This window comes from Rhinolophus hipposideros (assembly GCF_964194185.1).
Source record: "Rhinolophus hipposideros genome assembly, chromosome: 7".
In the NCBI taxonomy this organism is placed as follows: Eukaryota; Metazoa; Chordata; class Mammalia; order Chiroptera; family Rhinolophidae; genus Rhinolophus; species Rhinolophus hipposideros.
Window position 1 is genome coordinate 54485864 of NC_138053.1, and position 12678 is coordinate 54498541.

The following is a 12678-nucleotide window of genomic DNA, read 5'->3' on the forward strand; positions in this document are numbered from 1 at the left end:
AAACTAACATAACTGAATCAATACGATTTGAAACTTAATGAGTTGTGGGAAAAAGAAAGTTAAGATGATGAGGTTTCGAGCCTTAGTTCTGTGAAGAGTGCTGAAGAAAAATGGCTCCCAAATTCTCTACAAATTACTTATCTATTTTGACAAATTCGAAACCATATTCTAACTTCTTTACTGGACTGAATTAGTTTTGCCTGTGGAGTGAAACGAGTATCTCCCAAGAACATGGTATAGTAACCACTAAATAGATCTGGAAGAGTCTAAGTATGATGACCAGGCGAAGGGAATGGTCTACCTACCACATTTGATACACAATAACATGCTTATTAAAATTAAGATTCAAAATACCTATAATCATTTGTTCATAAAATAGGAAACAGGATTTTTGTATTCGTTTGTTCACTACTGTATCACCAGTGTCTAAAACAGTTAGCACTCAATTAATATATTTGTTGAATACATATGAGAATGAAAAAAGAAAAAAGTTATTAAATTTTAAGAAAGGTTCTCCGTTGGCCTCAATGCTCTGAGCATTCAATAGTCTTTCCGATTCTTTTTCTTATTAAAATGGCCTATGGTTGCTGACTTATTTTCAAAAATATAAATAAACTGCAATATATTAATGTTAATTAAGTAAAGGTTATAATAACCATTTCAAGTAACACTAAATTATTAACTTTTTGTTTTAAAGGTTAAAACAAAAACCTTAATTTAACACATCATCAGACACAAAGTAAATGATACTTGAGATTTTACACAGATTTTTAGGTATTTCCCAAGCTCCATTTTGCAGTTTTGGAATTTAAAGGAAAACACATATCTTGCTGGTTAGGAAATCTGAATACATTTCCTTACAGATTTTATCATCTTACCAGGTCTTTCCTTCCCAGTGCCTTTTGAATCAGCAAATTTTTCTATCAAGCTTTCAACTGTAGTGTTAGCCATGTTATTTATAAATTCTTCATGGACCTATTAAAATGAGATAAAGATAAATTCTTTCTTTTTAGATAAATATTCTTACTGTATGTCAGACAAACCTTCCACAAAGCAATTAAAATTCATTATACAAAAACAGGCTTTTTTTTTTAACCCAGAGCCTTAGAGAACTTTCATTTACTTAACATACTCTGTTACCTAACTTACAGTGCTAGTAGATCTGTGGATATTAACCATGTTTACATGAACCCCTTAAGATACGGCTACATGACCTATGGAGTAAAGGCGGTTTCTGTTTCCATCTTGGAATGTCTGAGACATAATTCTTGTGGTAAATAAAACTTACAGAGACAATGAAACAGTTTTAGATCTTTAGTAATAAAAAATAACGAACTTCATCTTTCTCTACTATATTTCAAAGCATCCCAAACTGTCATCATTAAACCGCCTTTATATTTTTGGAAAGTTTCTAAGTTCTATAACTTACTGAAGCTGCTGTTCTAACTTTTAAAATAGTAAAACTTTAAAAAAAATTTAAAAGTTTTAACTTCAGAATTTTTATGTGAAGAAAATAGAACATAATTAACTTTAAAAATTAATTTGAGGGGTGGACGGGTGGCTCAGTTGGTTAGAGCGCAAGTTCTGGAACAGGGCTGCCAGTTCGATTCCCACATGGGCCAGCGAGCCGAGCTGCGCCCTCTGCAACTAGAATGAAGTCAATGAGCTACAGCTGAGCTTCCAGGTGGCCAGATGGCTCAATTGGCTGGAGTGCGTGCTCTCAACCACAAGGTTGCTGATTAGACTCCCGAAAGGGATGGTGGGCTGCTCCCCTACAATTAACAATGGTGACTGGACCTGGAGCTGAGCTGTACCCTCCACAACTAAGACCTAAAGGACAACAACTTGACTTGGATGGAGCTGATGAGTCCTGGGAAAAACACACTACTGTTCCCCAATTAAAAAAAAAAAAAAGGCCTGGAAATACACACTGTTCGCCAATAAAGTCCTGTTTCCCTTCCCCAATAAAACCTTTAAAAAAATTAAATAAATAATACTACTAATACTAATAATAATTTGAATTATCACCGTTGGTGGCCAATCAAAAATCCAGTTTATTTTACATTTAATACATATAAATACATATTCTTTATCTGAATAATTCAGTATCATGTTATCAGTTTTGGATTTTTAAAGAGTGATAAACGAACATAAAATTTTTGTGAATCAGTTCAACAGAAGAAAAAACTTACCTGGCCTATCTGCAAATGAATTTCTTTTATAGCATTTGACAAGGATCCTATAATTTCCTTTATGTGAATGAGATGAGTTTCTTCAATGTCTTGAAATTTCTAGGTGTCAAATATAAAAAGTTACATATATAATATATACATATATATTACATATACAGATTCTGAAATAAAAAAAACTCTTTAGAAGCTATCTCAATGCAGCTAACCAAATTTAGCAAGTTACCCATTATGTAATGCTTAGCAATGCTTCTAGACAAATGGGTTTAGTAAACATACTGAAATACCACATTGAAAAAAGTTAACCTTTTGTTACACCATTTCTCAAGTGTCATGAATTTTTTCAGAGTTTGAAGATACCACAAATTAAAATCTATAATCATGATCAGAAAATGAGGAGACTCAGAAGATAATAGTGTCACAAAAGCCAAGGGAGAAGTGTTTCAAAAAGTAAAAAGCAATTAGTTGACAAAGCAAAAACTGCAGTTTACTTCTGAAGACTTTACAATCTAGCCCATAGACTCTCAAAATGTCTTTCTAATCCTTTAATGTTTATACATAGTCTTCAAAAGAAATATTCTGTGGTCAAAGAAATTTGGGAAGCCTGTACACTCTATTTTAGCAGTTCTCAACTGAAGGTGGGGATGCATTAGATTACCTGGGGAATGTTTTCAAACTACAAAACACATAGATCCTCTATTACTACCTAGTAGTAGTAGAGGATATATACTATCCTACTAGTATATAGGGGTGGGGGTGGAAAGAGGTGAGAATTTTGTTTGGAAAAGAAAATTCCCAGATTATTCTGGTATTTCTTCCCCAGAAAGAGAACTGCTAGACTTGGTTTCACAATAAACATTAAAGACTGAAAACTACTGAAATAGCAAAATTTGTTTCACTCTGCTTAACCCAAATCTCTTTGACCAAACACCCCTTTGTTTTTCTTCTTCTCTGAATATCTATTAATATCTTACAGAATAATAATATTCCTCAAAACAGGATTTGGGAAATGCTGAACTAGCCATTTGCAAACAAAATACATTTGTCATTTCCATTTCCACTGCACAAACCTGATTACCTTTTTTTTTGCCAAATTAAATCAGTTCTAAAGAATAGGCCTAAATGCCTTGTTACTTTTCTCTGGTTATCAATTTAATTTGCCTCACGCCAAAATTACTGTCCAGTTTTCTTCAGCACTGAGTTCCATGATCAGAAATTACTAAGCCTAATGATCATGTCCATATTTGTTTAAAGGGTCTGAACTTTTTTAAAAAATCAATAATGGTGAAATTACAGTTTTAGCAGTAATGCAACAATAACCCAAAAACTTGAATCAATTTTGTTCATGAAGAATGGCAGAGTTAAAACACAGTGCTTGTCTTGACTAATTTTACCTTTGACCAACTCAATGAGAATACCAACATTGCAAGATCCTAAATTAGTCTTAAGAATTGAGGAATATTTAGCAGGAGCATGATCCTATTTTATGTTCACATTATAAGAAGTTACCCTCAGTTTAAATTTCTGTAATTTAATGAACAAGATATCTCCTCATAGACCGGTAGGCCCAAACCCTGGAAAGCTTGGTCAAACATCCACTAATTTCATATGGATGACCCCTAATTCCAAGAAAACTATGTCTTCTCATTCTCTTTTGAAAGAGCAACAGTGAATAAGGCAGATCCTTAATTATTTAGAAAAATCTTGAAGCACGAAGCCACACAGAAACTTAAAGCATAATTTAGATGCAATTCTGAAATTCTGCTTAGTTTTTTTGGCGGGGGGACACTGTCAAATATCACGATTCTTCAAAATTAGTGAATGTGAAACTCAGAGCAACTCAGCAATGGTAATTTAATGTCAAGTGTTTGAATATAAATAAATGAACTTTCTTGAACAAATCAGAGAATTTTCCTCCTTGCAATTTCAAGTTCACTGTGTTTGTATGTATTGTTACATTAGTATATATAAAAAAGTACATTTCTGTCAGCCACTAAAGATACATAAAAGCACTCTAATCCTAAATCCTTATTCTGAGGGTATTGCTTAAACAAAGCTCAAAATCTCTTTGAACTAGCCATCAACTGTTTAAAGGAAACAAAATCTCTATACTGTTTCAAGTTTTTCAAGTATCATTACTGATAGTGGTAAAAAGCATAAACACAAAGAGAAGTCACAACTTTAATCATGCTTATCCTCAACCCCAAATGAAAAAAAATTAAATCACAACTATTCCAAAGCAAATTCTAGCCTCTTTCACCCCAAGGAATCATTCTCTTTTCCCACTAGTAAATATATGCCTTGCCACCCAAACTGGATTCTCACTAGACTGACGGGCCCTTTCCTACTGGGATTAGGTCAACCTGCTTGGCCTGGAACGAAAGGGAAGCGGAGATGTAAAATAATTCTTTTCACTTCTAAATAACCCAAAATAAAGTCTACTGTCTATCAAGAAACAATACTTTATCTGTTCTGCCAGTTGTGCATGTATAACAGAGACAAAAGGGGGTGAGGGGAAAAAGGGGGAGAGAGGGAAAGAGCGACAGACAGAGACAAAGATGGAACACAAGAACACACACACACACACACATTAGCACAGTATACCATCATTTTTATTTAAAAGCAGCATGGTTACACATCTGCTCAAATAAATTAACGTTCCCATTGTGGAAATGGCAGGATAAACAACTAAAATCCAATTTGAAAACAAAAAATGTATGAGGAAGCAGAAAAAGATGAGAGGAAAAGAATGCTGAAAATTCTTTAAGAATACTTTTATAAAGCAATATAAACAAACAAAAAATGCTGACTAACCAATACTAATTCCTGTTTTTACAAATTAAATAATTGAAAGGCAAACATTTTCATAGATAAAAACTAGTCATTGTAATGCAAAATTAACAAATCAATAATAATTACCTTATAAATGCATGTTCCTAATGATTTAGAAGACAAAAGGAAAACAGGAAGACAAAAGAATACTAGATGAAGTCAACAATGACCTCGGCTGCTATAAAATTCAAATTTATCTCACTAGAGTTAGAGCCTCAATTTAACTCAACTAACTAAACCCTTCTTGAGATATCTCTTCCAAGCTGCCATGGCATTATACTTCCCAGTTTTATTCCTTCTATGGTTTCTCTTACTTGGGTTTCAGCATCTCCTCCTCTCTCAAACTGTCAATGACAAACCTCTCAGAGCTTGGCCCTTTCTTCCCCACACTGTCCAAAGGTGATGTCATTCTGGCTTGTGTGCTGACAAGCCCCTATTTTACACAGGCTTATAATCCTTTATTTAAAACCTCTGGAGCCAGGTGTTTTGGAATTCAAATATTTTGGGTTTTAAAATAAAGATAATACGGTGTCATTACCATATATTTGATAATACTACCAGCAAAATCTGCAGTGGGATCTGTTTATCAAACACATTAGTATTTCTAAAGGTAAACATCAGACTAAGGATTTAAAAAGCCTATAAATAGCCTCATGTCAGTTTAAATCCAATTTTGTTTGGTGTGCAGAGCTTTTGGAATTCAGAATTGTGGATAAGGGGCTGTGAACAGCCCAGATTACCAGATCCTCCAAAGCTGCCCATGGGAAGGTTCCACATAGGTATAGGTTGTTCAAAACTGAACATCTGATCCCCTTCTAACCCCTCAAACTAACAGTTCTTCATCTAGTCTTTCCCATTCATCTCTATCCATGTAGACTTACAAGCCCAAACCAGGAAGAGATCTTTATCTCCCTTAGAACTCTCCCACACCCCACCCCTGTCATCTCCAAATGCATTCACTTTTGTCCTTTCCCAAGGCCACACTGGCCCTCAACCTTCTCACCTCACTACTATACTGCCTTCCAAATTGGACTCCTGGTTCTCCTTTGGCCTCACTATAATCCATTCTTCACAACACTGTCAGGATTATCTTTTAAAATGCAGACCACATCATGTCACATCCCTGCATATACAACCCTCCAGTGTCTTCCAACTACACTGAGGAGAAAACCCAAACCCTTACTAAAGCCTGGTCCTTGCCTATCTCAACCTCGTATCTCACCACCATCTGTCCTTCCTCAGTTTTAGTAAGCACGTTTCACTTTCTATAATGTGACAGCTGTTTTATACCTCTGGGTCTTCCTACCGTTGATCTCCAATGCCTGGAACACTCTGATCCCAGAATGAATCTTTTACTCATTCTTCAAGTCTCAGTTTCAAATGTCACTTCTCCAAAAAGGGGTTTCCCAATTCCCTAATCCAAATCAGGTCACCCCTACCTATTACTCTATCTCATGGAAGCCTGTTCTTTTCCCTTGTAACACTGTAATAATTTATAACTGTATTTTGGCAAGTATTTACTGTCTGCCTCCCTCCTCTATACTGTCCACTCCACCTAGAGCAGGGACACATTTACTTCTACAGATACTGTATATACCCAGCACCTAGCACAGTGCACACACATGGTAAGTAAAGATGGATGCACGTATGGCTGGTGTCTAAGATGTGAATCCTTTACCACTCCAAGTCGGAAGACTCCCTACAAGTCCAAAAAGTCAGATTAGTAAGTCCTTCTTTCACACTTACTGAGTGCCTACCGTGAGCTGAGAACTGTTTTAAGTGCTGAGGAACATAAACAAATTAATCCTTGCTCTCACAGAACTTGTATCTTGTCGGGAAGACAGACAACAAAAAAATATGGGTACAAGAGCCAGTGTGCCTCACCATGGTTCTAGCCCCTCAGACACGACGACTGGGAATAATGTTCTAAGAAGAGATTTCTCCACCAGCCTCGGTACCAGAGTGAAAATGAGGCAGAACAGCTACAGCTAACCCATGACGAACAAGTAGCACAACAAAGAAGCCCTTGCTATGGTAAGCCACTAAGATTTGGGGGGTTTATTTGTCACCTCAGCCTCCCCAGCCTATCCTGATACAATAAATACAAGTCATGGTATGTTAGATGATGAAAGAAAAGGTGCTACGGAAAAAAAAAAAAAAACAAAAAAAAACCACAAAAAAAACCCACAAAAGAACAAGAGGATAGGGGTGGAAGTTTTAGGAATGATTCATAAAAGGCACCCAACTTAAACCCACACCTTTAATTAAGACTCCAAGAACATCAAATCGGATATAATTATTCCATGCTTAAGGGAGACTTTTTTTTATTGTGTGTCACTCACTAAAATGGAAGGTCTATGAGGGCAGGGAGTTTTGATTGTTTTGTTAATTACTACATCTCAACAGTTAGTCATTTCTAATTTTCTTAAACAGAAGTAAATTTTAAAATCTACACGTAAGTCTAATAGCACTGTCTTCATCATCTACCAGTGTCCTCATTTCCCCCAACTCTCTAAACAGCCTCTTCTGGTCTATCTGGATAACACCTTATGATATTGCATCTTGATACTCAATCTCCAAAACAAGATGTGTATTTGTAAAATAGCATTATTAAAACATTGAGATTGTGTATTTTAACATTTCTAATACTAAAAAAATATAGGACAGAAAAATTACATCTAACCAATAAACACAAATATCCTGTTTTAGATTTAAAGCCTTAAAAATACCAACCTGAGCTGTTTCTGTCATTTTCTGTTCAAAATCAGCTTTTGCTAATGCATATTTTTCCACATAGAGTTTATAGGAATCTGTAGCTTTCTTAGATTTAACAGCTGCCTGTAACAAAACAAAAACATTTTCAACTACACAATTACCTTTTTTTTAAAGTTAATATGAAACAGTTTAAATGTATTTTAAAGGATGAGGCTAATGCTGAGTTCAATATGACATAAACTAACTTTAATATCTGTTTTCAAGTTGTGCTTAGTCATATTTTTTGTTAGTCACATAATAACGCAGAAATTAAATGCTGATTCTCCTTCTGTCTGATGGAACATGCTTTGAAAAGGTAATACTCTCATTTTATAAACCAGGTAAGATCATATAACATTATAATGATACAGTGTTACTAAAAATTCAATGAACAAAAATGAGCCAGTACCATCAGAATATGTCTGACACTTCTTTCTACACCTGTAAGTCTTCCTCGTCCCCCTACATACACGTGTTCCACTGAATGTCAGATTAATGACACTAATGAGCTCAAAAGTTGAGAAAATCAGTTTTCCTTATGCTACAGTAAATCAATATATTTTTCAATCACTGCCTATTTTTTCAAGATTTCTGTTTTTAAAAAACTGTTACTGTATTATAACTCTAGTATTATCAAAGTTACTCAATAAAAACTTAGTAATATATTAAATATCAGGCAGTAAATCCTATGAAGATAAATTACATAGGGATCTTTATTTCCCTCAAGAATTTCATAACATAACTTTATATATGAACAGCTAGAAATTGGTAAAAAGTAACAAAGCCACAGAAGTAAATTCTGTGGAAGAAAGACAGTCAGGAAAAGGAAAAACTATGTGTAACTTGTAAATTGGGGCAGACACTTGGCTATCAAGAAACTTGACTACTCTCAAAGGACTGATCAGTTTGGACAAAGGAAGTTTGAAGTGGGGGAGGTGAAGTAGTAAGTGTTTAAAAAGGATCAACAAAAAAAGAAGCTATAGGATTTCAAGTTACAAAGCTCTTCATTTACTTAAGGAGGTAAGAGACGGTCTGCTAAGAGTAAAGAAGAGAAGAGTAGGATTGAGAACTTGAGGAGAATGAAAAGAGTTTCAAAGCATGGTTGTGGAGGATGCATCAGGTAGGTAAATAACTAGATGAGTAAAAGTACTGCTAAGAGCCACTGAGGGTTAAGCAAAGCTGGAAAACACGGAATTTGCATAGAGCCATTCAGAACCAATATGTAATTATCTCCAGCTATGTTCAGGAGTCTAAGAATAAGAACTAGAAACAGAAAGTTGGGTTTACCTGGAGGTTTGGGATTGGCAAGAGTACATACAATCCTATTCTCTAAAAATGCAACTCCATACTCTCCCAAATATAACTGCCTATGTTAGATCAAACATGAATGTTCTATGCTTTCCTGCCCTCTTAAATAAAAATTATAGGATGCCACTTTATCATGTAAAGGAAACTGATTTTTGAGCCAGAAGAAACAGGATTTAAATTCTGGCTTTACCATTTACTACCCATTTGACCTTGTCTTTGAGCTTTATATAGTTCTCTCATTCCTAAAATGGGAACAATACCACCTATTTTTTAAGAGCTTTGGCAGTGATGAAATGTAATTTACATAAAATACTTGGGACAGTGTCCAGCATATAGTTTAATCTACAAAATAAATGATATCTCCTATTATTATGGTTTCTAAAAAGAACGTAATCAGGAACATATATAATTATAGTTTATTGGTATTAAATCGAAGTGTTGTACTGAGCTCTCCATCCATCCCTAAAGTAAGTGGCTAAAACCTACAACGCTTTAGTAGTTTGCTCCTCTGGGTTTTATTTTTTGCTTTTTTTTTTTTTTCACTCTTCCCAAGTGTCTGGCTATTTGACATTATTTTCTAGTGCTGTTACTATACCTTCCTCTAATATCCTGGCCTTTTCAAATACAAAACAATTAAATGAGATAAATATTTAGAGTTTACTAAGCACCTTCACAGGAAACCCAAATACCCAAGTTTGCTAGAGTGTGTTCCAGAAACAATTTTAATAGGATGGTTACCAGGGTTTCCTTTTGGATTTTTGTATGCCAAGAGACGTGTTTCTTCTTCCAACTATCCAAATTTTCAGTCTATACAAGAGTGATCAATCAGCAACCTACTATAGTCCATGAAGTAATTTTTAATGACATAACCTAGCAAAATGACGCAGTCCCACTGTTGTCTCCTTCTTTGCTTGTTCCTCATCCTAATACCTACTTTTTCTCTACTGTTAAGTTCTTGCCTAATAATTTATGTGTCAGCTATTGATAAAGATGAGTTGTGATCATTCCTAGAGATATTTGCAATTTGAAAGAAAAACCATAAAAATAGAAAATTACAACCAAAAAACTCCACAAAACTGTAATAATTGTGTCCGTACTTTTTAAAGTAATTTATTTCAAGGGATCTTTCCTGTTTTCTTTTCACAAGTTTTCTTCTTACAGGTTATGTACAAATTAAGATACCTCTCCTTCTAACCTTATCATTAAAACCTCTCTTTCAACCTCTGGTTGATCATTATTCAAAATGTCTTGGCTCCCCCAAAAGAAAACTTCTTGAAAACAGAAGGACATAATACGTATTTAGCTTTTAACAGCCTCCAAACATCTAGCATGGTGACAGGCACATGGTAGGAACTAAAGAATTTACTATTGCACTCAAATTACCATTTCATAATCTAACAGTCGATCAGAAAAATACTTGAATAAACCATTTAAAAAGGCAAGAATCTAGTCTACAGCCTATATTTAAAATAAACTCTTAAGTTTTATGATATTAATGAACAGAAGAATTCAAATAACATTTTGCTATAATGAATATTTTTCCAAGTAAACAGAATCCTGTTAAGGAAAAACACAATGACGGTGTCTCACACATAAAGAATTTATAATCTAACAGAAATAAAAGATGACTGCTAGAGGAATATTACTCCTTAAAGACCTATGATATATCTCTAGAATGTAAACAAAGTAATTATTTCACAACATTATTCATTCCACTTAAAATTATAGGACTTTAAGAGGTGGAAGAAAGTTCCCAAAGCACCATTTCCTCTTTCTGTATTCAAATAATGTCAGAATTCTAACTAATTTTGGTACTCAAATCTTTACTGAGTTAAGAGTGGGAATAGTAATTTAAAATTTTTAAACCAACATATTTTTATAACTTTTCTTCTACGATATTCTCACCATAAATCTTGGTCTAGCCATCAGCTTGGCATACAAACTTATCTGTTCACTTTTTACACCAAAAAAATTATTGTCTTCATCTTAAAGGCTAAGAGCCGGACCTAACCCAGAACTGTGAAGAGGTAAGTCTTTTGGAGCATACTTTCTAATACCGGCAAACTGTCAAGTTTTCAATTCTTTGGATGCATGAAGAAAGAAAAAAAGATACCCTTTATGAGTTCTAACATTTTTGTTAGTTGTCTCTCTTCTAAGGTAAAAATAACATTCCAGAGTCTTAAGGAAATTACATACCAACTCATAGAAGCATTCTGGAAAACTGACAAAAGTAGTATTTAGTAATAAAGGAATAAAATTTTACAAAATGTGTTGACTCACAACATGTTTTAAATATTGATAAAGAAATTTTTTAAAAAGTAAGGTTATCTTATAAAAGGATGCAGAAGCAATTTTAGAAGGTAACTACTGGGAACAGCTATATTTTTAAAAAGCAAGAACTATCTCTCACAGGAAACAACTATACAGCAATACTATATTAAGTCAAAACAACTTTCTATACAGTATACATGCTTAGTAATGCTGTAAATTCTTAGAACAAAATTATAAAAACTAAATGTCCTAGTAGTAACAAACTTGGCCACTTTTATAAAGTCATTACTAAAAGGGAAGTTGCAACATTTGTTCTTAAATGAGGAAATTATGCTTTTAAAGCAATAGATAGCTACATTTCTTCTCATAAATAAAAGATTGGCTTTAACAGATTGCCTATTGATAATAAAATAAATCCTACATTCATTAGAGCACTATAAATTTACTGATAATACTACCAGAAAGTTTAAGCACGTATAATTTTTATAGTAAAATCCTATGAAGCGAATATAGATATATAAAATAAGGACTTAGTCATAATCTACAAATAAGAGTGACTTTTAAATGGTGTTTTATAAAAATAAGGATCTGTGAGTGAGGATGAGAAGCATACTATGTTATGATAGTGATAAGTATGTTTTTAAGTTTACCAAAGGAAAAATGGTTCAAAGATCTATGTAGATTTTTTAAAGCTTGTATTCATGTTAATTAAAAGCCTATTATAGGCAAAAATAAATTATTTACTTAAAAACTTAGATTTGAATATATATAAACCAGAGTCCCACTAGGACATCTACTATGACAAGCAAAGATATCACCTCTGAGTAGAACAATCAGAAAAAAGCACCCTTCCCCTGAGTTGTCCACCCCACCACAAAGCAAGTAAAGCATAGGCTGGATTTCAGCCACCAACTCACAACCCTTGAACACAACCATCTGCTACAGCTTTGCTCAGTGTGTTAATCAAAAATAAATCTTTTACGGATGGCCAGTTAGCTCTTAGCTCAGTTGGTTAGAGAGTGGTGCTGATAACACCAAGGTTGCCGGTTCGATCCCCCATGGGCCTCTGTGAGCTGTGCCCTCCTTAAAAAAAAAAAAAAATCTTTTAATTTCATCTAAATCATTACCTTATATTAAAGCTTTTCTGGTTTATATCAAGACTCAGATAATCATTTCTTTAAGTGTAATCTCTAGCTTCTATGCATTTTTAAAGGGGTCACTACATAAACAAAAAACAACAAACAGCAGTATTTAACCCAGAAATACTTTAACCCTCTGGAAAGTTTCAACTAATTTAGATAGCAGACTTTTGCATTAATGATAT

The 12678-nt window shown here is 34.0% G+C and overlaps 1 protein-coding gene across 1 annotated transcript in view; it reads right to left on the reverse strand.

Moving 5' to 3' along the window:
- The window catches only part of FCHO2 (FCH and mu domain containing endocytic adaptor 2), a 104144-nt gene that overhangs the window by 57666 nt on the left and 33800 nt on the right, over window positions 1-12678 (reverse strand). Inside the window, exons 6-8 of the mRNA XM_081053137.1 lie at window positions 7755-7859; window positions 2193-2291; window positions 879-975 (exon numbers count right to left, since the gene is read on the reverse strand). Of these exons, the coding sequence (XP_080909263.1) occupies window positions 879-975; window positions 2193-2291; window positions 7755-7859 (301 nt within the window). The remainder of the gene's footprint in view (window positions 1-878; window positions 976-2192; window positions 2292-7754; window positions 7860-12678) is intronic.